Here is a 27,908-nt window from a genome sequence, read left to right as displayed (position 1 = left end):
TTAAAGTCATGGTAGTAATACCATCATATGTCGAGCACTCTTATTGATCTGTGGTGGTTGAAGTTTAATTCAACAAGATACACGTACTTACACATAATAATAGACCGCAGTTAAATCAAGTAAAATACAGAAAAATAAAACAAACAATTAATATACTGCAATAAATGTTCAAATATCAATTATTTAAAAATGTTAACAATTAAAAATAAGTATATACACAAAAAGAGGATATTCTGCATCAGCCTTAGTAATGTACATAGAGATCCAGCATAAGGCATCATAAAATGTACAGTTTCAAACCAAAAAATCCCCAAAAGCCCAGTTCTAACTGTTATGGTATCCAGAGTTCTCCCCAGGATTGGTTAATAAGGTTGTGCTGCCGGGGGGGCCCGGAGGGGGCAGTGATTTGTGTTTAACACCTGTAACTGCCATTTCCTGCAATCTAGACCCCAAAATTGCCCTATATGATAACAAATAAAGTAAAAATATATATGTTTTTACATAGTGGCACAGCAAGTCCACAATGGGGCGCAGCGCCTCTTTTACATTCTTTGGGGAGAACCGTGAGAATGGTAACTGAATATAAAAGCTACAGCTAAAACTTTGGTCAGAGAATATTTTGTGGCAAGCATAAAAAACCATATTTGAAAGATTAGGAATCATCACCAGGGGCCAGACCAGACCTTTTTAGAACCAGTACCACCAGGACTTTAGTCAAGAGGACAACCAGTGGGATTACTGGTTTTGATTGGACCAGGCCACTGGTTTAAAAACAGCTATGCCAGTGGTCAACATCATTTTCCTCATTCAAACCTACACCCTTTAGAGCAGGATTAAAGATAACTCCAATACACCAGAGTATAAATTACAGCGGTGTTGCACATGTTAATGTCCACCAATGAGCCTGGAAAATATAAATGTTGACTCAATCCATTATTTTTGGGGCACCCCCAAGAGTCAATGTCAACTTGTGCGATGCAATCTGTTGCAGTAAGTCTTCTCCACCACACAGCGGCAGCAGAGGACCACAGCAGGGGGTCTGAAATGGGACGGCTCTTCTGTTTGACATCAGTTTGAGACAGAATCGTCCCTTAACCTCAGGTCTAACTCCAATCCTTAACATGACAATTAGGGGGATGACATATCTGACCCTGTATCAGTAACTAGGGGAAACCCCTGCCTCCTCCGAGGGAACCAGTAGAGTCAGGAAAGATCAGAGGAAAGGTCCTGTCCTTCACTCAGCCACGTCCACTCTCTCAGCAACTAGGAGACAAAGACAGCCAGAGAGGGTTGTATGTTATTAGAACCCTGTGTGTGTGTGTGTGTGTGTGTGTGTGTGTGTACCTGCATATCGCTTTCAGACTCCTGGATGGTCTCCTGTATCAGACTCTGTAGTCGACTCTCAAACGTCCTGCTCTCCTCGATCACCAACAGAGACTCATCCCTGAAACACACACACATGCAAGCAGTCTCAGACACACTTCAAATACACACATTATTAACACACAAAACACCAACTCACTACAGAGAAGAGAAGAGCACACCATCATAAACACATCCGTCTGTCTGTCTGTCTGCCTGTCTGCCTGCCTGCCTGCAGGAGGTGTGTGTATGTGAGTAGGTGTACTCACAGCTGCTGTAGGCTGGGTCTGGGGGTCAGTAGAGGGGGAACAGAGGAGGAAGAGCGTCCCCCATCCACAGGACTCCCACTCACCGGGCTGCGCACCTTACTCTGAATAACAACCAAGGATACACACTGATCAGGAGTGTATGTGTGTGTCCGTGTTTCTGTATGCATTTGTGTGTGCACTTACACAGGCTACTTTCAGCAGGTTCCATAGTTCCCTCTGCCGTCTCTCCTGTAGATTCATCAGGACCTGTTCACTCTCAGCCATCCTCTGTACCACGCCCTCTACACGGGGTAGCAGCTCCATTACACGCTGACGACACACCACCGTCTTACTGCAACACAAACACACACACTCGTCGTACTGCAGGGAGAGTGAAGACGCAAATGTGTGTATATGGAACGGCACCTGAGGTGTGTGTAGACTAGTGTGTGTGTGTGTGTGTGTGTGTGTGTGTGTGTGTGCATGGACACCTGAGGTGTGTGTAGACTAGTGTGTGTGTATGGACACCTGAGGTGTGTGTAGACTAGTGTGTGTGTGTGTGCGCATGGACACCTGAGGTGTGTGTAGACTAGTGTGTGTGTGTGTGCATGGACACCTGAGGTGTGTGTAGACTGAGGTGTGTGTAGACTAGTGTTTGTGTGTGTGTGCATGGACACCTGAGGTGTGTGTAGACTAGTGTGTGTGTGTGTGTGCATGGACACCTGAGGTGTGTGTAGACTAGTGTGTGTGTGTGTGCATGGACACCAGAGGTGTGTGTAGACTAGTGTGTGTGTGTGTGTGCATGGACACCTGAGGTGTGTGTAGACTAGTGTGTGTGTGTGTGTGTGCATGGACACCTGGGGTGTGTGTAGACTAGTGTGTGTGTGTGTGTGTGCATGGACACCTGAGGTGTGTGTAGACTAGTGTGTGTGTGTGTGCATGGACACCTGAGGTGTGTGTAGACTAGTGTGTGTGTGTGTGTGTGTGTGTGTGTGTGTGTGTGTGTGTGTGTGTGTGTGTGTGTGCATGGACACCTGAGGTGTGTGTAGACTAGTGTGTGTGTGTGTGTGCATGGACACCTGAGGTGTGTGAAGACTAGTGTGTGTGTGTGTGTGTGTGCATGGACACCTGAGGTGTGTGTAGACTAGTGTGTGTGTGTGTGTGTGTGTGTGTGTGTGTGTGTGTGTGTGTGTGTGTGTGTGTGTGTGTGTGTGTGTGTGTGTGTGTGTGTGTGTGTGTGTGTGTGTGTGTGCATGGACACCTGAGGTGTGTGTAGACTAGTGTGTGTGTGTGTGTGTGCATGGACACCTGAGGTGTGTGAAGACTAGTGTGTGTGTGTGTGTGTGTGTGCATGGACACCTGAGGTGTGTGTAGAAGTCTTTGAGTTTCCTCTCGTAGAACTGGACTGCCTGGACCACCAGACGTACTACCTCTTGACTGTCCCCCCCACACCTCTGGTCTGGAGAGAGGGAGGGGAGGGAGGGAGGAGAGAGAGAGAGAGGGCGGGGATAGAAACAGAGACAGATGGGGGGGAGAGGGGAGAGAGAGAGAGAGAGAGGGTGGAGATAGAAACAGAGACAGACGGGGGGAGGGAGAGGGGAGAGAGAGAGAGAGGGTGGAGATAGAAACAGAGACAGATGGGGGGGAGAGGGGAGAGAGAGAGAGAGAGAGAGGGTGGAGATAGAAACAGAGACAGATGGGGGGGAGAGGGGAGAGAGAGAGAGGGTGGAGATAGAAACAGAGACAGATGGGGGGGAGAGGGGAGAGAGAGAGAGAGAGAGAGGGTGGAGATAGAAACAGAGACAGATGGGGGGGAGAGGGGAGAGAGAGAGAGGGTGGAGATAGAAACAGAGAGAGACGGGGGGAGGGAGAGGGGAGAGAGAGAGAGGGTGGAGATAGAAACAGAGAGAGACGGGGGGAGGGAGAGGGGAGAGAGAGAGAGAGGGTGGAGATAGAGACAGAGACAGACGGGGGAGGGAGAGGGGAGAGAGAGAGAGAAGGGAGCGAGGAAGTTTTCCAGTCTATAATGACATGTTCTCAGAATCACAAGTAGACAGCAGATGTCTCTACTGTGATGGTAAATGGTGATGAATGGAGAAGTGGTAAACCAACCTCTGGGTTTCTCTTTCAGCTTACGGAACAACTCCATGGCCTTCCCCTCACTGTGGCCGAAAGAGGAGAGAGGAGAGAGGGAGCAGTTCATGTTTTATCTCACTAACGGCTAGGCATCAGCTGCCAGGGGGAAACTGGATAGATGCATTTCTAGATCTTGTTCTGGATTAAAGACTGGTCTGTTGAGATGTTTCTGTCTGTCTCTTACAGTGTGTCCAGGGCCTCTCCACTCCTCCACGGTTGTCTCTGGAGGTCCACGATGTCTGTCTGGAGGAGCATCATCTCCTCGTCCAGCTCTGTCACCCTCTCTGCCTGCAACACAAACACATTTACACACACACACACACAAACAAAACACAAACACACAGGTAGGAAGGCAGGCAATCAAACTTACCTGGCCACAGCTGACTGCAGTCTGCTCCATCTCCCTCCACACACCCAGCAGCTTTTCAGAGGCTAGAGACAGAACACCTTACATTACACTAGTCTAGTACTATAGTGTGGAATATACACTGAGTGTATTAAACATTAGGAACACCTTCCTAATATTGAGTTGCACCCCCTTTTGCCCTCAGAACAGCCTCCATTCGTCAGGGCATGGACTCTACAAGGTGTCGAAAGCATTCCATAGGGATGCTGGCCCATTTTGGCACACATACACAATCCATGTCTTAATTGTCTCAATAATTAAAAATCCTGTAGACATTTACTGCAGTCAATGACCAAAAGCATTATGTTATACTTCAGTCTTCTGTGATGCACACTACCGTTCAAAAGTTTGGGGTCACTTGTCCTCTTGCTCAGTTGTTCACCACTCCTCTTTCTATTCTGGTTAGGACCAGTTTGCGCTGTTTTGTGAAGGGAGTAGTACACAGCGTTGTACGAGATCTTCAGTTTCTTGGCAATTACTCATATGGAATAGCCTTCATTTCTCAGAACAAGAATAGAGTGATGAGTTTCAGAAGAAAGGTTTTGTTTCTGGCCATTTTGAACCTGTAATTGAACCCACAAATGCTGATGCTCCAGATGCTCAACTAGTCTAAAGAAGGCCAGTTTTATTGCTTCTTTAATCAGGACAACAGTTTTCAGCTGTGCTAAAGTAATTGCAAAAGTTTTTTATAATGATCAATTAGCATTTTAAAATGCTAAACTTGGATTAGCTAACACAACGTGCCATTGGTATATAAAGTGTAATATTGGGATGCAAACTCAAAATGTAATACATTTCAACTCTCTATCTGACATGGTACAGGTGTCTTCTTTTTTAAAGCCCATAACCATGTGTGTGAGGTTTGTTTGTTTTATAGTAGATTTTATTAAGACGACAAAGAATCAATCTGTGTGACCCTGATTTATCCCAGAGCAGTAAAATGTTAACCTGTCTCCTCCCCATCATCTACACTGAATTAAGTGGATTTAACAGGTAAGATATCATAACTTTCACCTGGATTCACCTGGTCAGTCTATGTCATGGGAAGAACAGGTGTTCCTAATATTTTGTACATTTAGTGAATAGTCAATATATATCCAACCTATCCATGCTGAGCTGCAGTCTGGGGCAGTCATAAACATATACTATGACTGTTGTCTAGTCCTGATATATTCCAGTTGTGACCCCTGTATAGTACAGTACCTATGTTTCCAGTAGCATACCTATCCCTGTAGCTCTCTGCTCCTGGTATTTGTCCATGTCTATGTGCAGGCTGGTAGAGAAGAAGTCTAGTTTGGCCGTCAGCCTCTGGTTCATAGACACCATCTCATTCTTCTGCTTAGACAGGGAGCTGTTGTGTCTCAGCAAACTCATGCTGATAGAAGAGAGAGAGAGAGGAGAGAGAGAGAGAGAGAGAGAGAGAGAGGAGAGAGAGAGAGAGAGAGAGAGAGAGAGAGAGAGAGAGAGAGAGAGAGATAAAGAGAGAGAGTTTTGAGACTATTCCATGACTTTCATTGTACTGGGTAAGCTAAATCAACATCTCTTTAAGTATTTGACATTTGACTCCCCGGATAGAATAAGTGTGTTTTTGAATCTTACAGAGCAGCTTTCTGTCCCTGCTGTAACCTCTGCCAGTCCTCCTTCAGGGTACGGATGGTGTCCCAGGCCTGGCCCCAGGTCCTCCTCAGAGGACTGTAGGACAACACGTGCTTAGGATCCGTCTCTGAGAGGGAGAGAGAAAAAGAAAGAGAGACAGAGAGAGAGACAGAGAGAGGGAAAGAGAGAGTTCCAGTGTATAACAGAATCCTCACATATTCACATGTAAAAAGTAGAGACAGTTGTGAGAGATGGCCACTTTTCATTGATATTTTTCACTTTTCTTAGCATTAGTGTGCGGGTATACTCACGGACAAAACGTATGTTCTCTGGCATTGTGCGGGGGGTGAACTGGGGCTCGTAGGTGCAGGAGGAACGGTCAAACAGAAACACCAGAGGAAGGTCTGTCCTCCTCCCGTCTATCTCCTGAGAGAGAGAGAGAGAGAGAGAGAGAGAGAGAGATAGTAAAGATACGTGAAGACTTCTTATTAGCCTTTACATCTTGACTGCTCTGTCTGACATGCTATATGAAAGACATTTTGATTGAATTATAGATTATGTATCAACATCAGATAGATTACAGTGTAGTCGATGGCACACTGCCCCGCCTCTCCCTGTGGCTCCAGGGCTAGTCCCGCCTCCAACAGTAGCTCTTGATTGGCTGGAGGGATGTTGGTGTCAGACCCGATTCGCTGCTGCAGATCAGCCACGCTCTCATTGGCTGAGACAGAGTAGGTGAAGATCTTAGCAGACACCATGTTCAATACGTGAACCAGCTAGCGAGAGAGAGAGAGTTAGAGAGAAAATGAACAAAATCCAATCCTTCCATTACAACCCAGTGTCTTGCCAACCAGGGATCCTGTGAGAGAGATTTGTAATTGAATTAAAGAGAGAGAAAGTGTGTGTGTAGTGTACCTTCAGCTCCAGTATAGTCTCTAGCTGAGAGAAGCAGTCTGAGGAAGTAGTCTGGGGGTCTGCCTTGCCTCTCTCCTGGGGAGACCACCTCAGCATCAGCTGCAGCCAGCTCTCTAGACGGCCCAACAACAGACTACACCACACACAATGAGAAATAATTCACCCAAATGATCAAATTACTTATCTTATGTCTTAATAAATTGAAGGTACTTTATAGGCGAGTTTAAATGGCGCCAGGTGGTGGTGTAGTGACTCACGTGTTCAGGTTGTTGGGCTGGGGCAGGTGTTTAGAGAAGCGCACCTCCCCTGTCAGGTCCTCATAAACCACAATGTCATGATCCTGCTTCAACTTCAACTTACTATGCCTGAGAGAAGGAATGAGACAGAGAGAAAGAGAGATGAGGGGGAGGAGAACAGATCATTAGTATTTTTCTATTTCAATTGCTTAGATTGATAACAATAACTTAGATATACATTCACATGCTTGCACACAGACAAACACACACGCACACACGCACACACATGCACACACATAGGGAATGCAAGCTTGGCCATGCCAGTCTTGTCAACGCTGGCCTCAGAGGCCCACATGGGCAGTACACACACATTTCCCCTCATTCTTCAGGTATTTGATAGCATGTTGAAATATAATCATATTACAGTATAACTTGAGTCTGGAGTGGGATCTATCATAACCAAACATCCCACCCTTTAGGAATAACATTCAACAGGTTTATTATTGTAGCTCAAGGTTGAACACAGCAGGATAAAGCAACAATGGGTCTGTGTTTCTAACAAGGTAAAGGACAATAAGAGGTTTAGCTGGAGGATGTGTGTGTGTGTGTGTGTGTGTGTGTGTGTGTGTGTGTGTGTGTGTGTGTGTGTGTGTGTGTGTGTGTGTGTGTGTGTGTGTGTGTGTGTGTGTGTGTGTGTGTGTGTGTGTGGCAGTACCAGGGCACGGGTTGCCAGGTTGGCAGAAAAGGCCGGAACCCAGTGATGCACTCAAACACCAATGTACCAAAGCTCCAATAATCCACAGTCACTGTATACTTCTGTCTCTCCAAGAGCTCTGGAGCCTGAGAGAGAGAGAGAGAGAGAGAGAGAGAGAGAGAGAGAGAGAGAGAGAGAGAGAGAGAGAGAGAGAGAGAGAGACCGGAAAGAGTGGGAGAAGGGATGGAGAACAGTGAAGAATTGCTGTGAAAAAGAGGAATCTATGAGAGCTAAAATAAAAGAGAGGGGAAGTGAGATAATTCCTAGTAAATGTGTTGGTGAATAAAAGTTATTCTGATTCTACCACAGAGATATAGAAATAGAACAGATAGAATAAGTGTTAGCCACAGTAGCGCCACACACCAGGTATTGCAGTGTTCCAACGAATGAGGTACACAGACTGTTCTGGTCCAGTTCCTTGGCGTAGCCCAGATCTATGATCTTATGGATCAACTACAGAGACGAAGAGATAACAGTGTCATGGGTTATGCTTAACTTCATGATGTATGAAGTAATCCTAGTATTAACTAAGAAATTACACGGTACAAACAGTGACTACATAACATATAATTAACTAATAAATATCAAATAACTACTTTGGTGCTCTACGGCCTTTTAGAACTTTTCATATAATCGTTGTTCGGCAAGCACTGAACTCCAAACACACACCTTCACCAGGAGGGTGTTTAGGGTTGCTACTGTGTGTGAAACATTTCACAATGAAAAACATTTACGGTCAATTTAAACCGCAAAGAAATGAATGTGTTTTGTGCCAACAACATGTTTTAATATGTCCGGCCTTAGTGAGTTATATAACTTTATTTCTGTCTATGCAAACATATTGAGGAGTTTAGGGATGGATGGTATATTTTGCCTCATTAACTAGATGATGACATATTAGGCAAGGTAGGAGCTATTCCAGAGGTGGGGTGTCTGTCGGCTTTGGGGTTTGCAGTGGTTTGTGGTTCTGTGATTACGCAGGTAATGAAACCATATTGTCTGTGCGACTCAAGATCAAGTTAACCTATTGAGCCAAATTCTAGGTATTTGTCTGGGAGTGACTGCAAAGTTCAGTTTCTAAAATCACACAGGGAGACTCACTCTCTTCTCTCCCTGCTGGAGGACGATGTTCTCTGGCTTCAGATCTCTGTGGATGATCCTCTTCTTATGAAGGTAGGTCAGAGCAGAGGCTAGGAGACAGAGAGAGATGGGGGAGAGAGAGAGAGAATAAACAAAGCCAAGCTATCCAGTCACAACCCAGTGTAATCAAACAGGATCCTGGTATTTTAATCAAACATGTAATCAAATAGGATCCTGGGCTTCTTTCCTACTTTCTCTTGTCCATACAGACGAACCGGAGGAGAGCGTCAGCATCATTTAGGGGGTGAATCATTTGGCATTACATTACACTGCTAATAGGGCAGCCTGACCACTCTGGAGTACAAGACTAATGATACAGCCCTGTGTGTGTGTGTGTGTGTGTGTGTGTGTGTGTGTGTGTGTGTGCGTATGGTACTGTGTCATTGATGTCCAGTAACGGTCTGGGCTTTGTCTCCGTGCTGTACGGTTGACCAGCATGGCCACTTAACATCCTGCATCAATGGGAGTTGGCTAAGAGTGTTAAATGATGTGGATCCCGTAACCCCAGTCCCCCTGTATTTGTGTGTGTCAGGGCCCAGTGGGTGCTACATTGTTAAATCCTCATCAGCAGGAAGTTCCCACCAAAGTTCAACAGGAAGAGGAATGATTTGTGTGTGTGCGTGTTACTACTTGAGTATGAGTATATGTTTTGCATGTCTGTATTTCAAGTGTTTTCACCTGTCTGTCTGTGCCTGATCTCATAGATGTGAGATGTATGGATTTACATATGCATTCCTGAGCGTGTGTGTTTGTTTATTGATGCGTGTTTCCTCCTGTGAGTATGGTGTGAGTGTGTTCAAGTGTAGAAGTCTGTACACGGTCCTGCGCTCTCATATTGTCACGACTCCCGCCGAAGTCGACCCCTCTCCTTGTTCGGGCGGTGTTCGGCGGTCGACGTCACCGGCTTACTAGTTGCCACCGATCGATGTTTCACTGTTCGTTTGGTTTTGTCTTTATTGTGTACACCTGTTTTGATTTTCCCTAATTATGTTTATTATTTAAACCTTTGCATTTCCTGTTTGTCTTGTCGGTAATTGTTTCCTGTTGTGTGTGAACGGAGGTGTTTTCTCCGCGATATGTATCGTCCTCGGAGAAGACTTATTGATTATTTAAGTAAACACGTTTTGTTTACATTGATCCCTGTGTCCTGCGCCTGACTCCTCTACTTCTCCTAAATATAATCATGACACATATCTGTGTGCATGTAGAAGATGATTTATTTGGTGTGAGTGTGATGATGTGTGCCTATGAATATCAGGAAGTATGCGGTTAGCTTATGACGTTCAGCTTTATATTTAGTATGGTCATGTCTGGTCATGTCATGCCAGTGAAAAATCTATCGATGTGCTCTTGGGCAAGGCACTTAACCTTACTTGATCCTGTAAGTCGCTCTGGATAAGAGTGTCTGCTGAATGTAAAAGGTATACAGAGTGATGGAAAATACTGTCTCATAGTTCAGACAAAATTCATCTGAAACATGTCAGCAGTTAAAATTCAGCAACCGTGGAGCATCTAAAAAGGCCAACTCAATGATTATAAAGAACAATAAAAATACATGTTTGTGGGTTCACTGGACGTCCTGGCTTGTCTTCACTATGTAATATAATGTAATAACAGTCATTTAGAAGATGCTATTATCCAAAACCAGAAGCTCACAGTAAACACATATATTCAGTACATGTGGCCTATGAGGAATCAAACCATCACACTATGTGTGAGTACTGTCAATGGTGACTGGCCTGTGGTTTGGGTCGTTGATGATGTCACTCTAAAGGTCAGACAGACAGGTGTGTGTGACGCACAAAGTCCCCGCCCATTTACTCCATCCAACAGGAAGTTTATCACACATGAACTGCCGCCTCAAAGGAAGTGGCTCTGTGATGTCACCATCAGGAACGTGGAACATGGCCAAACTGCTGGCATATGACACAGACACCATGCTACACAATGTCTGACACTGTGAGAATTGGTCAAAATCAGTGTGTAAATGCAATGCATTAGAGCTACTACTCACATATGTCTCGTAGCAGAATAAGGATGGAACCCTCCCTCATTCCACAGCAGTTCTCCAACAGGTTCAGATACTGGAGAGACACACACACAGATGAAACATGATCCGCATAAGGCTCTGTATGTGTGTGTGTGTGTGTGTGTGTGTGTGTATATAACACACCTTCCTCAGGTCACCTCCCTGACAGTACTCCATGGCCAGTAGAGGTAGATCATTGATGCGTAAGGAGGACTGCAGCCCTTCAGGAACCTCCCTCGCTGCTACCACATTCACATGGTCCAGTCTGAGAGACAGAGAGAGAGAGAGAGAGAGAGAGAGAGAGAGAGAGAGAGAGAGAGAGAGAGAGAGAGAGAGAGAGAGAGAGAGAGAGAGAGAGAAAGGTAGAGTGGAGGAGAGAGACAGTTATGTACTGTTGCATCACTGTAGAATGTATAAATGTGTTTCTGATTGTCGCAGGCTGAACTGTCCTAAAACCGTCCAATACAAACCAGTGAAAACAAATGAAACTAAAAACGTAATTGGTTCCAGATTCTACAGGCAAAACAATAACATTGGAACATTTGGAAAAATAACACTTTATAATTGTTTACTATATTACTGTACCAAGTGGTTAGGTGATACTGATGATGGTAATCATTAGGATAACAAATAGTCATGCGGTCAACATTGGTCAGCAGACAATATTTGTACAGTCATTGTGTTTTAGTCACACAATGGTAGTCTGAGAAGTAACTGATTGCTAAACCAAACATGATCAGAATATCACCCAACACTGGAAACGGAGAGGCAGTATAGTGAAAAAGGTATGATTGGATATGGAAAATCTCTCCCTCTTCTCCCTAGTGACTTCCGTAAGGTTAGCTGATGTCCGCTGGGCAGTGTGTGTGCAGTTGTGGGGTGTCTGTAAATGTATGATGTAGTGGGGTGTGTGTTAGGCGTTATAAGCTTTCTGTAAAAGTGTGACTCTATCAAAGGCTTTCATGCCTGGACTGCACACACACACACACACTAGAGGTCGACCGATTAATCAGAATGGCCGATTAATTATGGCCGATTTCAAGTTTTCAAAACAATCGGTAATCTGTATTTCTGGACACCGATTTGCAGATTTAAAAAAATATATATATATTTTTTACACCTTTATTTAACTAGGCAAGTCAGTTAAGAACACATTCTTATTTAAAATGACGGGCTAGGAACAGTGGGTTAACTACCTTGTTCAGGGGCAGAACGACAATCTTGCAACCTTACGGTTAACTAGTCCAACGCTCTAACCACCTGCTTTACATTGCACTCCACGAGGAGCCTGCCTGTTACGCGAATGCAGTAAGAAGCCACGGTAAGTTGCTAGCTAGCATTAAACTTATCTTATAAAAAACAATCAATCAATCATAATCAGTAGTTAAGTACACATGGTTGATGATATTACTAGTTTATCTAGCCTGTCCTGCGTTGCATATAATCGATGCAGTGCGCATTCGCGAAAAAGGACTGTCATTGCTCCAACGTGTACCTAACCATAAACATCAATGTCTTTCTTAAAATCAATACACAAGTATATATTTTTAAACCTGCATATTTAGTTAATATTGCCTGCTAACATGAATTTCTTTTAACTAGGGAAAATGTGTCACCTCTTGCAACAGAGTCAGGGTATATGCAGCAGTTTGGGCCGCCTGGCTCGTTGCGAACTGTGAAGACTATTTCTTCCTAACAAAGACAGCCAACTTCGCCAAACGGGGGATGATTTAACAAAAGCGCATTTGCGAAAAAAAAACACAATTGTTGCACGAATGTACCTAACCATAAACATCAATGCCTTTCTTAAAATCAATACACTGAAGTATATATTTTTAAACCTGCATATTTAGTTAAAAGAAATCCAGGTTAGCAGGCAATATTAACCAGCTGAAATTGTGTCACTTCTCTTGTGTTTATTGCACGCAGAGTCAGGGTATATGCAACAGTTTGGGCCGCCTGGCTCGTTGCGAACTAATTTGCCAGAATTTTACGTAACTATGACATAACATTGAAGGTTGTACAATGTAACAGGAATATTTAGACTTAGGGATGCCACCCGTTAAGATAAAATACGGAACGGTTCCGTATTTCACTGAAAGAAAAAAACGTTTTGTTTTCGAGATGATACTTTCCGGAATCGACCATATTAATGACCTAAGGCTCGTATTTCTGTGTGTTTATTATATTATAATTAAGTCTATGATTTGATAGAGCAGTCTGACTGAGCGGTGGTAGGCAGCAGCAGGCTCGTAAGCATTCATTCAAACAGCACTTTCGTGCGTTTTGCCAGCAGCTCTTCGCTGTGCTTCAAGCATTGCGCTGTTTATGACTTCAAGCCTATCAACTCCCAAGATTAGGCTGGTGTAACCGATGTGAAATGGCTAGCTAGTTAGCGGGGTGTGCGCTAATAGCGTTTCAAACGTCACTCGCTCTGAGACTTGGAGTAGTTGTTCCCCTTGCTCTGCATGGGTAACGCTGCTCCGAGGGTGGCTGTTGTCGATGTGTTCCTGGTTCGAGCCCAGGTAGGAGCGAGGAGAGGGACGGAAGCTATATTGTTACACTGGCAATACTAAAGTGCCTATAAGAACATCCAATAGTCAAAGCTATATGAAATACAAATCGTATAGAGAGAAATAGTCCTATAATTCCTATACTAACTACAACCTAAAACTTCTTACCTGGGAATATTGAAGACTCATGTTAAAAGGAACCACCAGCTTTCATATGTTCTCATGTTCTGAACAAGGAACTTAAACGTTAGCTTTCTTACATGGCACATATTGCACTTTTACTTTCTTCTCAAACACTTTGTTTTTGCATTATTTAAACCAAATTGAACATGTTTCATTATTTGTTTGAGGCAAAATTGATTTTATTGATGTATTATATTAAGTTAAAATAAGTGTTCATTCAGTATTGTTGTAATTGTCATTATTACAAATACATTAAAAAAATTTACAAAAAAAAAGTTATAAAAAAAATCGGCTGATTAATCGGTATCGACCCTGTTTTGGTCCTCCAATAATCGGTATCGGCGGTGAAAAATCATAATCGGTCGACCTCTAACACACACACACACACACACACACACACACACACACACACACACACACACACACACACACACACACACACACACACACACACACACACACACACAAAAAAAACTGAAGCTGACTGACTCAAAATTTAAGGGCTTCAGTTGACCTTGGCTAAAAATCTGATGTTATTACTTTGATACATTTCTTGGCATCCTGTGTTTAAACTCTGCATGGGCAAAGCTAGGACGGTGTGTGTGTGTGGCTTAGCGGTGCGTGGGTGCAAGAGAGGGTTGTGTTTGAGACCACGTCTGTCTGACAACAACACACTCGTTAAAGCATGACCTGATAACAAGAAATCCTCACACCCATTCTCTCTCACACATACATACTAAAGTACACACACTGACAAATTACCTCTCCACACCCACACCCAACTTGACACCAAGAATTAGCCCCCCCCCCTTCACACCCCATCTGACACCAAGACATAATCGTCACACCCCCACACACAGTGCCACTCACCAACAGGAGTACCACTGGCATCACAGCAAAGATGAGTTGGTGGAACACTCTACCTATCCTATGCCAAATGACCAACACAGAACCCACAGACTGAAATAGACCCAGCTTTCATGTCTTTTTAATGTCATTGGTAATTTTTACTACAGCGCAATAAAAAAATGGTTTCATCGTTGTATTTTTCTTGCCCCAATGTGGACTGCAAAACAAATTAGGGGACATAACAAGTGTCAGTGTCATGGAATGTGCCCGTGACATCTTATGTGGCCTGTCTCTACGACAGAAGGGAAGTTGCGGCAGGATGTTAATAGCAGAGAGAACAAAGCAAATAGGCATTGTGAAAAATGCAAATCTCCCTGAATGTTCCTTACAAAGAAATCAAATAAAATGCGCCGAATACAACTGGTGTAGACTTAACAGTGAAATGCTTACTTACGAACCCGTTCCCAACAATGCAGAGTTAAAAAGTAAGAAAAATATTTTATGAATAAAAAAAGAGGTAGTAACACTATAATGAGGCTATATACAGTGCATTTGGAAAGTACTCAGACCCCTTGACTTTTTCCACATTTTGTTACTTGACAGCCTTATTCTATAATGGATTAAACACATTTTTTCCCTCCTCAATCTACACACAATACCCCATAATTACAAAGTGAAGTCAGGTTTTAATTTTTTTTGCCAAATTTATCAAAAATGAAAGAAATAAATACATTTATTACATAAGTATTCACGCCCTTTGCTATGAGACTCGAAATTGAGCTCAGGTGCATCCTGTTTCAATTGATAATCCTTGAGATGTTTCTACAACTTGATTGGAGTCCACCTGTGGTAAATTCAATTGATTGGACATGATTTGGAAAGGCACACACCTGTCTATATAAGATCCCACAGTAGACAGTGCATGTCAAAGCAAAAACCAAGCCATGAGGTCGAAGGAATTGTCCGTAGAGCTCCGAGACAGGATTGTGTCAAGGCACAGATCTGGGGAAGGGTACCAAAACATTTCTGCGGCATTGAAGGTCCCCCAAGAACACAGTGGCCTCCATCATTCTTAAATGGAAGAAGTTTGGAACCACCATGGCTCTTCCTCGATCTGGCCGCCCGGCCAAACTGAGAAATCGGGGGAGAAGGGTCTTGGTCAGGATGGTGACCAAGAACCCGATGGTCACTCTGACAGAGCTCTAGAGTTCCTATGTGGAGATGGGAGAACCTTCCAGAAGGACAGAGGGGTCTGAATACTTTCCGAATGCACCGTACAAGGAGTACCAGTACCGAGTCAATGTGCAGGGGTATGAGGTAATGGAGGGAATACAACATGTACATGTGGGTAGGGGTAAAAGTGACTAGGCAATCAGGATATATAATAAACAGAGTAGCAGCAGCTTATGAGTGATGCTGAATAATATTGAGTGATGCTGTGAGTAAAATAGGCTCAAGTGGGATTAACGTAACGTAGTCCCAATTGGTGATTTGGTAATAAACCTAATTTGTTGGATTCACACTGCCAACCTCCTGACTTACTGTACTACATAGTCATCCATATCCCTTCCCCTGCCAAGTTGGCAGATATGACCAAAATGGATTGGTCTACAGCTAAACCTAAACCCACTGTAAAGCTAAGTGGACCCATTGCCATACTGCTCGCACCATGCAAGTCCCTTAAGATCGGTAAATAATAAGAAAACATTTGTAGACAAAAAAGTGTCTCACCTCTTCATGATCTGTATCTCCAGACACCAGCGCTCTCTGTTCCTCTCACTCAGCTCCTGACGACACTGCTTAATGGCTATCTGCTCCTCTGTGTCCTACACAACAACATAGCCATAGGATTAGACACACACACACACACACACACACACACACACACACACACACACACAAACACACACTAACACTATTACATTGCTGTTACAATACATACACACAGTACACAGAAAGAGACAGGCCTGACGCAACGTAAAGCACAAATGGCAGCGTAAAGCCTGTCTGAAGTATAATTGCCACATTAATCAATTTCAGTGGCAAGAAAAAGTATGTGAACCCTTTGGAAATACCTGGATTTCTGCATAAATTGGTCATAAACTTTGATCTGATCTTCATCTAGGTCACAACAATAGACAAACACAGTCTGCTTAAACTAATAACACACAAACAATTATACGTTTACAAGTCTTTGTTGAACACTGTGTAAACATTCACAGTGCAGGGTGGGAAAGGTATGTGAACTCTTGGATTTAATAACTGTTTGACCCTCCTTTGGCAGCAATAACCTCAACCAAACGTTTTCTGTAGTTGCGGATCAGACCTGCACAACGGTCAGGAGGAATTTTGGACCATTCCTCTTTACAAAACTGTTTCAGTTCAGCAATAATTGTCACGGTTATCGTCGGTGAAGGAGGACCAAAATGCAGCAGGACTGTGTTTGTTCATTTTGAACATTTATTAAATCAAGACGAACACAAAAACAACAAACAAAAGAACGAACGATCCACTGACAGTCTGGCAAGGCACAAGGCTAAACACAGAACAATTTCCCACAAACACACAGACAAACACACCCAACTAATATAGGACTTCCAATCAAAGGCAACACCACACAGCTGCCTTCAATTGGAAGTCCACCCCAATTAACTCCACATAGAAACACACTTACTAGACTACACATAGAAATACAGAAACATAGACCATAAACCAAAAACCCGGAAATATTAAATCAAACACCCTTTTTCCAAAACACCACCCTGGACCACATAAAACAAATACCCTCTGCCACGTCCTGACCAAACTACAATAACAATTAACCCTTATACTGGCCAGGACGTGACAATAATCTTGGGATGTCTGGTGTGAACTGCTCTCTTGAGGTCATGCCACAGCATCTCAATCGGGTTGAGGTCAAGACTCTGACTGGGCCACTCCAGAAGGCGTATTTTCTTCTGTTTAAGCCATTCTGTTGTTGGTTTACTTCTGTGTTTTGGGTCGTTGTCCTGTTGCATCACCCAACTATTGTTGAGCTTCAACTGGCGGACAGATAGCCTAACATTCTCCTGCAAAATGTCTTGATGAACTTGGGAATTCATTTTTCTGTCGATGATCGCAAGCTGTCCAGGCCCTGAGGCAGCTCCAAACCATGATGCTCCCTCCACCATACTTTACAGTTGGGATGAGGTTTTGATGTTGGTGTGCTGTGCCTTTTTTTCTCTACACATAATGTTGTGTGTTCCTTCCAAACAACTCAACTGTAGTTTCATCTGTCCACAGAATATTATGCCAGTAGCGCTGTCGAACATCCAGGTGCACTTTTGCAAACTTCAGACTGCAGCAATGTTTTTTTTGGACAGCAGTGTCTTCTTTCGTGGTGTCCTCCCATGAACACCATTCTTGTTTAGTGTTTTACGTATCATAGACTCATCAACAGAGATGTTAGCATGTTCCAGAGATTTCTGTAAGTCTTTAGCTGACACTCTAGGATTCTTCTTAACCTCATTGAGCATTCTGTGCTGTGCTCTTGCAGTCGTCTTTGCAGGACGGCCACTCCTAGGGAGAGTAGCAACAGTGCTGAACTTTCTCCATTTATAGACAATTTGTCTTACCGTGGACTGATGAACATCAAGGCTTTTAGAGATACTTTGTAACCCTTTCCAGCTTTATGCAAGTTAACAATTCTTAATCTTAGGTCTTCTGAGATCTCTTTTGTTTGAGGCATGGTTCACATCAGGCAATGCTCCTTGTAAATAGCAAACTCAAATTTTGTGAGTTTTTTGTTTAGGGCAAGGCAGCTCTAACCAATATCTCCAATCTCGTCTCATTGATTGGACTCCAAGTTAGCTGAGTCCAATTAGCTTTTGGAGAAGTCATTAGCCTAGGGGTTCACATACTTTTTCCAACCTACACTGTGAATGTTTAAATTATGTATTCAATAGAGACAAGAAAAATACAATAATTTGTGTGTTATTAATTTAAGCACACTATGTTTGTCTATTGTTGTGACTTAGATGAAGATCAGATCAAATTTGATGACCAATTTATGCAGAAATCCAGGTAATTCCAAAGGGTTCACATTCTTTTTCACTGTAACACTTCAACTCTGGGGAAAACATAATGAGCTGTACGAACAGCTTATCGTTTATTTTGGGTATTATGATGGTATCCTCAACAATCCAGGAAGTAACAGATGGAATCATCACCAGTGATTCAGAAAGTAGCAGAGGAAGTCCCATTAACACAATGCCATAGCCCATCATGCCCGTCCCTCCACTTCCTACGACAGACCGAAGTTACACTACATATACAAAAGTATGTGAACACCCCCTCAAATTACTGGATTTGGCTATTTCAAACCCACCCGTTGCTGACAGGTGTATAAAACTGAGGACACAGCTATGCAATCTCTATAGACAAACATTGGCAGTAGAATGGCTTTACTGAAGAGCTCAGTGACTTTCAACATGGCACTGTCATAGGATGCCACCTTTCCAACAAGTCAGTACGTCAAATTTCTGCCCTGCTAGAGCTGCCCAGGTCAACTGTAAGTACTGTTATTGTGATGTGGAAACGTATTGGAGCAACAACGGCTCAGCCGCGAAGTGGTAGGCCACACAAGCTCACAGAACGGGACCGTAGAGTGCTGAAGCATGTAACGCGTTTGACCTCATTTGCAACACTCACTAACTCTGGAAGCAATATCAGCATCAGAACTGTTCGTCAGGTGCTTCATGAAATGGGTTTCCATTGCCGAGCAGCCGAACACAAGCCTAAGATCATCATGCGCAATGCCAAGCGTCGGCTGCAGTGGTGTAAAGCTTGGCAACACGTTCTCTGGAGTGATGAATCATGCTTCACTATCTGGCAATTTGACGGAGAAATCTGGGATTGATGGATGCCAAGAGAACGCTACCTGCCCGAATGCTTAGTGCCAACTATAAAGTTTGGTGGAGGAGGAATAATGGTCTGGGGCCGTTTTTCATGGTTCGGACTAGGCCCCTTAGTTCCAGTGAAAGGAAATCTTAACGCTACAGCATACAATGACATTCTATACGATTCTGTGCTTCAAACTTTGTGGCAACAGTTTGGGGAAGGCCCTTTCCTGTTTTAGCATAACAATGCCTCTGTGCACAAAGGCGAGGTCCCTACAGAAATGGTTTGTTGAGATCAGTGTGGAAGAACTTGACTGGCCTGCACAGAGCCCTGACCTCAACCCCATCAAACACCTTTGGGATGAACTGGAAAGCCGACTGCGATCCAGGCCTAATCGCCCAACATCAGTGCCGACCTCACTAATGCTCTTGTGGCTGAATGAAAGCAAGTCCCTGCAGCAATGTTGCAACATCAAGTGGAAAGTATGGTGGAAATTACAAGATTATGTTATAATGCTGTTATTGCATCACATGGCTGTTTTATGCAACAGAATAAGGGGTTGTTAGAACACTCATCTGTGTGTGTTCTACTGAGGATGGACCTCTAGAAGATTTACGATGTCTTTGGGTGATACCGCATTCCAGAGCATGAGTTAATGTTTCTGTTCTATAAGGTACCAGGGAGAGATGACCCCAGGGCCAGACCCTGGTCTCTACACAATGAGATACTGTCTGCTGTGAATTATAAGTATCTTTCATACAAATGTTAACCTTGTGACCCATTCCATACATCTGTTGTTTGTCTTGTAGACTGAAGGAGTATGGACTTTGCTATAAAATGCTGTGGCTCAAACCAGCTTGTTGAGTTCTCAGTGGTCACCTCCAGGGGTGATTACCGACCAGCTCCATTACTGCACTAATTAAATAATAAAGTTTGATTGTTTTGAAGAAATCTAGAAGTCTCTCCTTTTGATTACAATAATTCCACCACAATTTTGCAGACGAGGATGCGATGATGAACAGATTTTTTTTATTGTTCCCAGTGAAACTCAGGTTAACCGTGCACAGGGAGTTGCATTAGATGCAACCAGGGGAAAGCCACTCTCCACTATTTGGAGCAGATCAGATCCCCACCTGGCTGGGAGCGTCAGCTGAATGGATACATCATCTCGAACAGAATTGAATTAAGGGTGAGACTGGTTTCTTTCAATAATTGAACTTGAAAGTGCACAGAATTAATAGTACTAATTAGACATTAACTGAATGTTTAAGGGATGAAAAGATAAGAAAAAAGAAAAACAATATAAAAAATAACAAATGCACCTGTTGAGGGTACACTCAGAGCAAGGTCTTCCTTAAGAGGGCCACAGCTGGGGTAAGTAGCAGGACTGAGTTGATGAGAGTGTTCTTAAGTGAGGTATCCTTGGACATGATTGTTAATTAGCCAGTTGCGGGCTACCAAAAGTCCAGATCCGTGGTACTGAGTTGATCACAGTAGGACTGGTGAGGTTAATGTATTGAACGAAGAACGAGAGTGCAGGTGACGCCTTGCAAGGCATCTGACTTTGGTGAAGTTCAAATTTTAACGTGTATGTAATTGATACAATGTTTTGTTAAATGAGGTAAACAGGTATGCCCTGGGTTGCTATTGTTGGGTGTAATTGTGCGTGTTTTTGATATTCCTGGTACTTAGAAAATACAAGGTAAGATAGGATTTTTGGGACCGTGTTAAAAAGTTAGATAGGAGACATGGGTACTCTGTAGGTTGTTTTGCACATTTGGATAGATGGAAGATAATCTATACCATAGTAATCGCAATAGGCGATATCCCAGTGTGGATACAACACCCAGTTTTGGGACCACTAATTAGGTAATCTTTTGATAATGGTATAGGTTTCCCTGTTCATATAGTCAGCGTTTGAAATCCTATGTGGATAATCTTTGTAAAAGTGTTCTGTGTCGGCGCAATAGGTTGACTCTGTGTGGGTAACCTTTCAATGATGTTCTGTGTGGACATCTGACCAATTCTGTGTGAGTGGTCTGACCAATCCTGTGTAGATGGTTGTTTAGTAATGTTCTGTGTGAGCATTTGATCAGTCGTGTGGTTGATCATGAAGGCTCTGTGTGAGCCTGAGATAAATAATAATTAGTAGATAAGTGTCACGTCTTCCGCCGAAGTTGGTCCCGCTCCTTGTTCGGGCGGCATTCGAAGTCACCGACCTAGCCATCGCTGATCCTCTTTTCATTTTCCTTTGGTTTTGTCTTGTCTTCCATCACACCTGGTTCCAATCCCATTCAATTACATGTTGTGTATTTAACCCTCTGTTCCCCCTCATGTCCTTGTCGGTGATTGTTTATTGTAAGTGCTTGTGCACGGCTGTCCTGGTGTGCGTCGGGTTATGTACCCATTATTTGATTGTTCTGTTTTCCGGTGTTTTTTTGTTGTTATTAAACTGCGCCGTTTGGAAACACAGTTTTTGTTCTCCTGCGTCTGACTTCTCTGCCGCCAGTACGCACTCCTTACAATAAGTTAATGATATGCAATGGTTTAAAATAGTTAGGTACATATGTGAAAGCTATAAACCAAATCCACCTATAGAAGTCAGAAAATATTCCTGCAGGTTATATAAATATTGATTATGTGTGTTTGTGAACAGTACTGTGTGAATATGATATGAGAGTTGTGTGAGTGTGTAAATAAGATATAAACATTTGCATAATAAGATGATTGAAATTTGGTTAATAAATGTTCATACAGTGGGGGAAAAAAGTATTTGATCCCCTGCTGATTTTGTACGTTTGCCCACTTACAAAGAAATGATCAGTCTATAATTTTAATAGTAGGTTTATTTGAACAGTGAGAGACAGAATAACAACAAAAATATCCAGAAAAACGCATGTCAAAAATATTATAAATTGATTTGCATTTTAATGAGGGAAATAAGTATTTGACCCCCTCTCAATCAGAAAGATTTCTGGCTCCCAGGCGTCTTTTATACAGGTAACGAGCTGAGATTAGGAGCACACTCTTAAAGGGAGTGCTCCTAACCACAGCTTGTTACCTGTAAAAAAGACACCTGTCCACAGAAGCAATCAATCAATCAGATTCCAAACTCTCCACCATGGCCAAGACCAAAGAGCTCTCCAAGGATGTCAGGGACAAGATTGTAGACCTACACAAGGCTGGAATGGGCTACAAGACCATCGCCAAGCAGCTTGGTGAGAAGGTGACAACATTTGGTGCAATTATTCGCAAATGGAAGAAACACAAAAGAACTGTCAATATCCCTCGGCCTGGGGCTCCATGCAAGATCTCACCTCGTGGAGTTGCAATGATCATGAGAAAGGTGAGGAATCAGCCCAGAACTACACGGGAGGATCTTGTCAATGATCTCAAGGCAGCTGAGACCATAGTCACCAAGAAATCAACTGGTAACACACTACGCCGTGAAGGACTGAAATCCTGCAGCGCCCGCAAGGTCCCCCTGCTCAAGAAAGCACATATACATGCCCGTCTGAACTTTGCCAATGAACATCTGAATGACTCAGAGGACAACTGGTGAAAGTGTTGTGGTCAGATGAGACCAAAATGGAGCTCTTTGACATCAACTCAACTTGCCGTGTTTGGAGGAGGAGGAATGCTGCCTATGACCCCAAGAACACCATCCCCACCGTCAAACATGGAGGTGGAAACATTATGCTTTGGGGGTGTTTTTCTGCTAAGGGGACAGGACAACTTCACCGCATCAAAGGGACGATGGACGGGGCCATGTACCGTGAAATCTTGGGTGAGAACCTCCTTCCCTCAGCCAGGGCATTGAAAACGGGTCGTGGATGGGTATTCCAGCATGACAATGACCCAAAACACACGACCAAGGCAACAAAGGAGTGGCTCAAGAAGAAGCACATTATGGTCCTGGAGTGGCCTAGCCAGTCTCCAGACCTTAATCCCATAGAAAGTCTGTGGAGGGAGCTGAATGTTCGAGTTGCCAAACGTCAGCCTCAAAACCTTAATGACTTGGAGAAGATCTGCAAAGAGGAGTGGGACAAAATCTCTCCTGAGATGTGTGCAAACCTGGTGGCCAACTACAAGAAATGTCTGACCTCTGTGATTGCCAACAAGGGTTTTGCCACCAAGTACTAAGTCATGTTTTGCAGAGGGGTCAAATACTTATTTCCCTCATTAAAATGCAAATAATTTTATAACATTTTTGACATGCGTTTTTCTGGATTTTTTGTTGTTATTCTGTCTCTCACTTTTCAAATAAACCTACCATTAAAATTATAGACTGATCATTTCTTTGTCAGTGGGCAAACGTACAAAATCAGCATGGGATCAAATACTTTTTTCCCTCACTGTAGACTACAGATGAACAATATATATACTCATTATAGAGGTTTAATATTGTTCCACAGTTTATTTTCTAGTCTCCTCTTATAAGGAAACGGTCTGAAAAATGTGTGACTGAGACAGAACTCTGCAGGGGAGTGTAAGAGATGCGAGACTAGTCAGACATTCCACTATAAATCAGCTTGGGAGTGGACATTTACTGCTTAGCACTTAGAAAACACTGGAACTATTGTATCTCTCTTGCAAGTTTGTATAGCTGTGTATGCATGGGCTTGGTCTGATGTGTAGAAGGTAATGACATATGCAGTGACATCACTAGGGCTGGACTTCGGGCTTAATAAAATAACATGGGACTTTTCCTATTTTGCAGAACTTACTCGGAAACATGCGTGCTATGTTCCTGTTGTCAACTTCTGTCTGCAATTGCATTAATAAAGTTTTTGAATTATTTAATTAAAAGATATTGTCTGAATGGTAATTTCACCAATGAGCCAATGATTAACAAGGAACAAGGAACGAACCCCAACAGGGTACTACATTTAAAATAAAACTGCCCATAAGGTAGTATGAGAGGAGTTGCTATATTTATGGAATAAACCTTTTTCCATAAAGTTAGAGCGAATTAAGATGGTATCTCGACGTAACTTATAATGTTGTATAAAGCATAGGGTTTCCATCAAACTAAGTATAATTGCGGAGCTAATGTGATGTAGTAAAATAATTGAAATATGTCGCTTGATCATCTGCTTTTATTACAAGGAGCAAGATCTGGTTTAAAGTCAAGGAATGTCCATGTAACTCGTTGACTGCTAATCTATTCCTTTTGCGCATGTGAGAATCTCTGCGGAGACACGTGTGGACCTGTAGGGCTATTTATGAGAATTGTGTTATAATGTGCCAGATGTTAAGACTACAAACCATTGTAATTGGGTTATTTGTGGGATTTCTTCATAATTTCAATAGCATTGGGTCTATGATATTGACTAAAATATGGGTTTCTGATTGTAATTCAAGTATTGGTATGTTTTGCCTGGAAAGATACTGCTGCCAGTGTTTGTTTAAGATATAAACTGAAAGTTTTAACTGTGTGCTTAGTTCAAATTGAACGGCTAATTTATTCAATATAAATGGCGAGGCGATTTTGATGTAATACATTGTCTCTTGCCTAAATGGAGTCGAATTTAAATAACTGAATCGAATAAGGGACAGTTAACTACATCTAATGAATTCTAATAATAGTGGATAGGTAATTGCGATAGAGCTGTGACCATGAACATAATTGAAATCTAAACATGGCTATTACTTATTGCAGGATACAACTGCAACGAACTGAAGTTGTGGGCAGGAAAAGGATCTGATATTCCAAAATGTGTTTTTTTTCTTATGGATTGACTGATGTATTTTATAAATGTGGCGCATTACATGTTACTTTTAAAGTCTTGGACATTTCATAAGTAGGAAACTGAAAGAGAAGAGAAAATTGTCAAGTTTGTTTTTAACCTTACGATAGCGGTAAGCGCAGAACGTTGTTTGAGAAAGGGTTATATTTTTTTCCTACTGGTAAAAATAGAAGAGTTAGTCGTGCTCGCTGGGCTATGTCGGCTGTAAGGATTCAGTGGGACATTTGCAGTAGAGGTCTGAATAGTTGAATCGGAAACATTCTGTGATAATTTCTGATTACTGTTGCTGGGTTTTATAGTTTAGGTAATACCAGTGAATTTGAGCAGAAAGTTAACGTATTCTAACATTATAATCTGTTTCCATTACATGAAACAGTGTCCAGTCATTAAAGTGGATTGCAGGTTAGTTTTGACTATTACGCTGATGAGACAGCACCAACTTTTTAAAGGTTCTAGATTTGTTAAACAACAGGTTTATATTTTTACTAAATTAATGCAACCGGTTGAAATGATTAGATTACTGGATCACTGATTCCTTACGCTGAGAGATTGACTACATTTGCGACAGAAAAAAGTATTACATTTAAAGAGGTTACAGGAAACATCTAAGGCGAAACAGCTATTCCATATGTTGTTGGACATTAGTCTAGTAATGATACCAGGATAATTTTACATGGTTATGGAAAAGAGAGACCAGTCATATAATATAATATGGGAGTGAATCGTTAGACTCAGTGGAGAGATACATGTTGCAGTGGCTGAGGAGGCTGTTATAGCAGCAAAAGGGGGGCCAACTCTATATTAATGCCCATTATTTTGGAATGAGATGTTCGACGAGCAGATGTCCACATACTTTTGGTCATGTAGTGTACGTGGAAGTAGCACTGATGGTTACCTGTACATGGCATTGTTACCATCTGGCCTTTCTGCAAAAGACGAAGGGCTGTGCTTTCTAACCACATATGCATTTTTACCAGAAATCACCAAGCCCTTACCTTTGATTAAGGACATTGATCATGTAGCCTACTTGCACTTTCAGTTCTGATGTTTGGTGTCCTTTCTAGCTATCTAGCAACTACCCTGATTGGTTACAGGGTGGGTGAATGTTCAACAGAGAGTGGGATCAGTCCCTAGAGAAAGGGATCAAGCCCTAGGCTGGGACAAAAGCCAGCCAGCACACAGACATTGTTCTCCAGGAGTGGAGTGAGCAGTTCTGGACTACAATAGGCAATAGAGACTAGAGACTGACAGGTGGCTGAAAGGGCAAAGCATGAGAGCCTCTGTGACCACAGAGAGAGGAAGGTCATTGAATCTATCTGAATAAAGACGTTACATAAAGGACCATTTAGGAATCAGCGAGAACAAAGGTCTAATGCTCTTAATACATTAACATCCTTTTCATAACTCTGATGGGGTCACACATCTATGACAATGAAGCGTGTAAAGTACCAGCCAGCAAGAGGATTTGACACAATGCTAACTGTCATTACCACTGACTTCCATTGTTAGTAGGGGTCCACATAGTACTACCACTGTGCCCTTTCAGCTGAATTCACCTGAGACAACACTGAGCAGCATTTCCAGTAAACGAAGTGGTGCATACAGCCATAACGACAGATAGACGGTGCACAGATAGAGGACAAAAAGAGCTAACTAAATGGGTGTGGACAAGGTCCAATGGTGTAGCTATAATAACGTCCCTCTCATCCTGTGACTAGGTGTGATGTCATAGGCCAGGGAGGATGCAGAGTTCTATGGGCCAGGTGACAGGATAAAGCTGAGTGTATTTCCTGTACGTTACATTTAAAGCATTCATGATGAGGGAATGTAATATTACATCAAATATTAATGTGGGAGCCTCCATAGGTTCTGCTAGGCATGCAGCAGCATAGGTTGTAGGCTATCTGATGACAGTAAGAAACCTGAAAAATGCCACCACTGAGGATGCTCATACATGATAGCATAGCACTTTTGCAAACACACAAAATATGGTAAAAGTTATTGGTAACAAAATACACACATGAATGGTGTGCTACTGTTAAAGTTATGCACCTTGTTCTGCCATCTGGTGACATTCCCGAAGCCCCCGGTCCCCAGGCGTTCCTTCAGCTCCCAGGAGCCACAGCTCTGCTGCTGCTGCAGAGGAACGCGACTCATTGTCCTCAGATAGTCCTGACCTCAGCCACACAACAACACAGGATCTGAAAAGATGTTTACTACAGCATTATTAGCCTGTATGTACACTGTATGTAGGCCTAAATAACGCATGTCTGGACCTTTGGGGCACTGAAGGTAGTAGCAAACAGAGCCGCAACGATTTCAAAATATATGGTAACAAGTACCTACTGCTACTACTTGCCCTATAATGACAGTGTTACTAGCTCAACATCCATAGCTGTTCTCTCTGAATACATAATAGGCTACATTATATAAACACTGAAATGACAAGACTGATTGTCAGCAGGCTACAGGAGAACATCAAATGTATTCTTTATAAAGCAGCAGCACAGCAGCACAGATAGTTTGTGTTTCGATTTATAAAAAAATAAAAGTATGCTTATATTGTGTTTATGAACTTTACAAGCTTTCTAGTTGTTTTCCACTTATTATAGAAGATTAAAGCTGGCATTAGGCTTCCCCGATGCTACTGTAATGTAGCACAACTACCGCGAGCACCTCTCACCTTTCGTTCGTGAGTAGAGACTAAAATTAGTCCTACCTGAACAGTAGACTTTGGCCAACGAAAAAAGTGTTTTTTATAATGATAGACGCAGCTACCTAGCATACACTTTTGTTCATGAAAGTAACCTTCACTTTCTCTCGATTTACTACTGTAGCTGGCGACCAAAAAAATTCTCAAACTCTACTTCCTGAAAGTCATATTTCCTGTAAACCTGAACGCGGGGACGATCC

The 27,908-nt window shown here is 42.7% G+C and overlaps 1 protein-coding gene across 2 annotated transcripts; it reads right to left on the bottom strand.

Moving 5' to 3' along the window:
• Window positions 1-49: 49 nt before the first annotated feature.
• On the bottom strand, window positions 50-27,908 carry ikbkb (inhibitor of nuclear factor kappa B kinase subunit beta). Of its 2 annotated transcripts, none has more exons than XM_014161477.3 (22): window positions 27,715-27,908; window positions 27,048-27,196; window positions 16,099-16,193; window positions 10,967-11,087; window positions 10,808-10,877; window positions 8,755-8,843; window positions 8,017-8,106; window positions 7,615-7,739; window positions 6,921-7,028; window positions 6,664-6,796; window positions 6,330-6,524; window positions 6,060-6,174; window positions 5,752-5,875; window positions 5,376-5,527; window positions 4,117-4,178; window positions 3,931-4,034; window positions 3,723-3,772; window positions 2,970-3,069; window positions 1,815-1,962; window positions 1,632-1,732; window positions 1,345-1,444; window positions 50-1,263 (listed from the first exon to the last, which is right to left on the bottom strand). In XM_014161477.3, exons 2-22 carry the CDS (start codon window positions 27,150-27,152, stop codon window positions 1,204-1,206), a joined length of 2,247 nt encoding a protein of 748 aa, XP_014016952.1. In that variant the 5' UTR covers window positions 27,153-27,196; window positions 27,715-27,908; the 3' UTR covers window positions 50-1,203. The 2 variants fall into 2 exon arrangements, with proteins under 2 accessions (XP_014016952.1, XP_014016953.1); XM_014161478.3 differs by having other exon boundaries at window positions 27,679-27,900.

This window comes from Salmo salar, chromosome 20, assembly GCF_965601325.2.
Source record: "Salmo salar chromosome 20, fSalSal1, whole genome shotgun sequence".
Lineage (NCBI taxonomy): Eukaryota > Metazoa > Chordata > Actinopteri > Salmoniformes > Salmonidae > Salmo > Salmo salar.
This window is presented reverse-complemented; position numbering and strand designations above follow the sequence as displayed.

Coding starts and splice junctions, on each gene's coding strand:
- ikbkb (XM_014161477.3), bottom strand. CDS start 27,152: ATGAGTCGCGTTCCTCTGCAGCAGCAGCAGAGCTGTGGCTCCTGGGAG. Junction 4,035..4,116: donor CTGCAGTCAGCTGTGGCCAG/GTAAGTTTGATT, acceptor TTTGTGTTGCAG/GCAGAGAGGGTGACAGAGCT. Junction 3,773..3,930: donor GGAGAGGCCCTGGACACACT/GTAAGAGACAGA, acceptor TTTCGGCCACAG/TGAGGGGAAGGCCATGGAGT.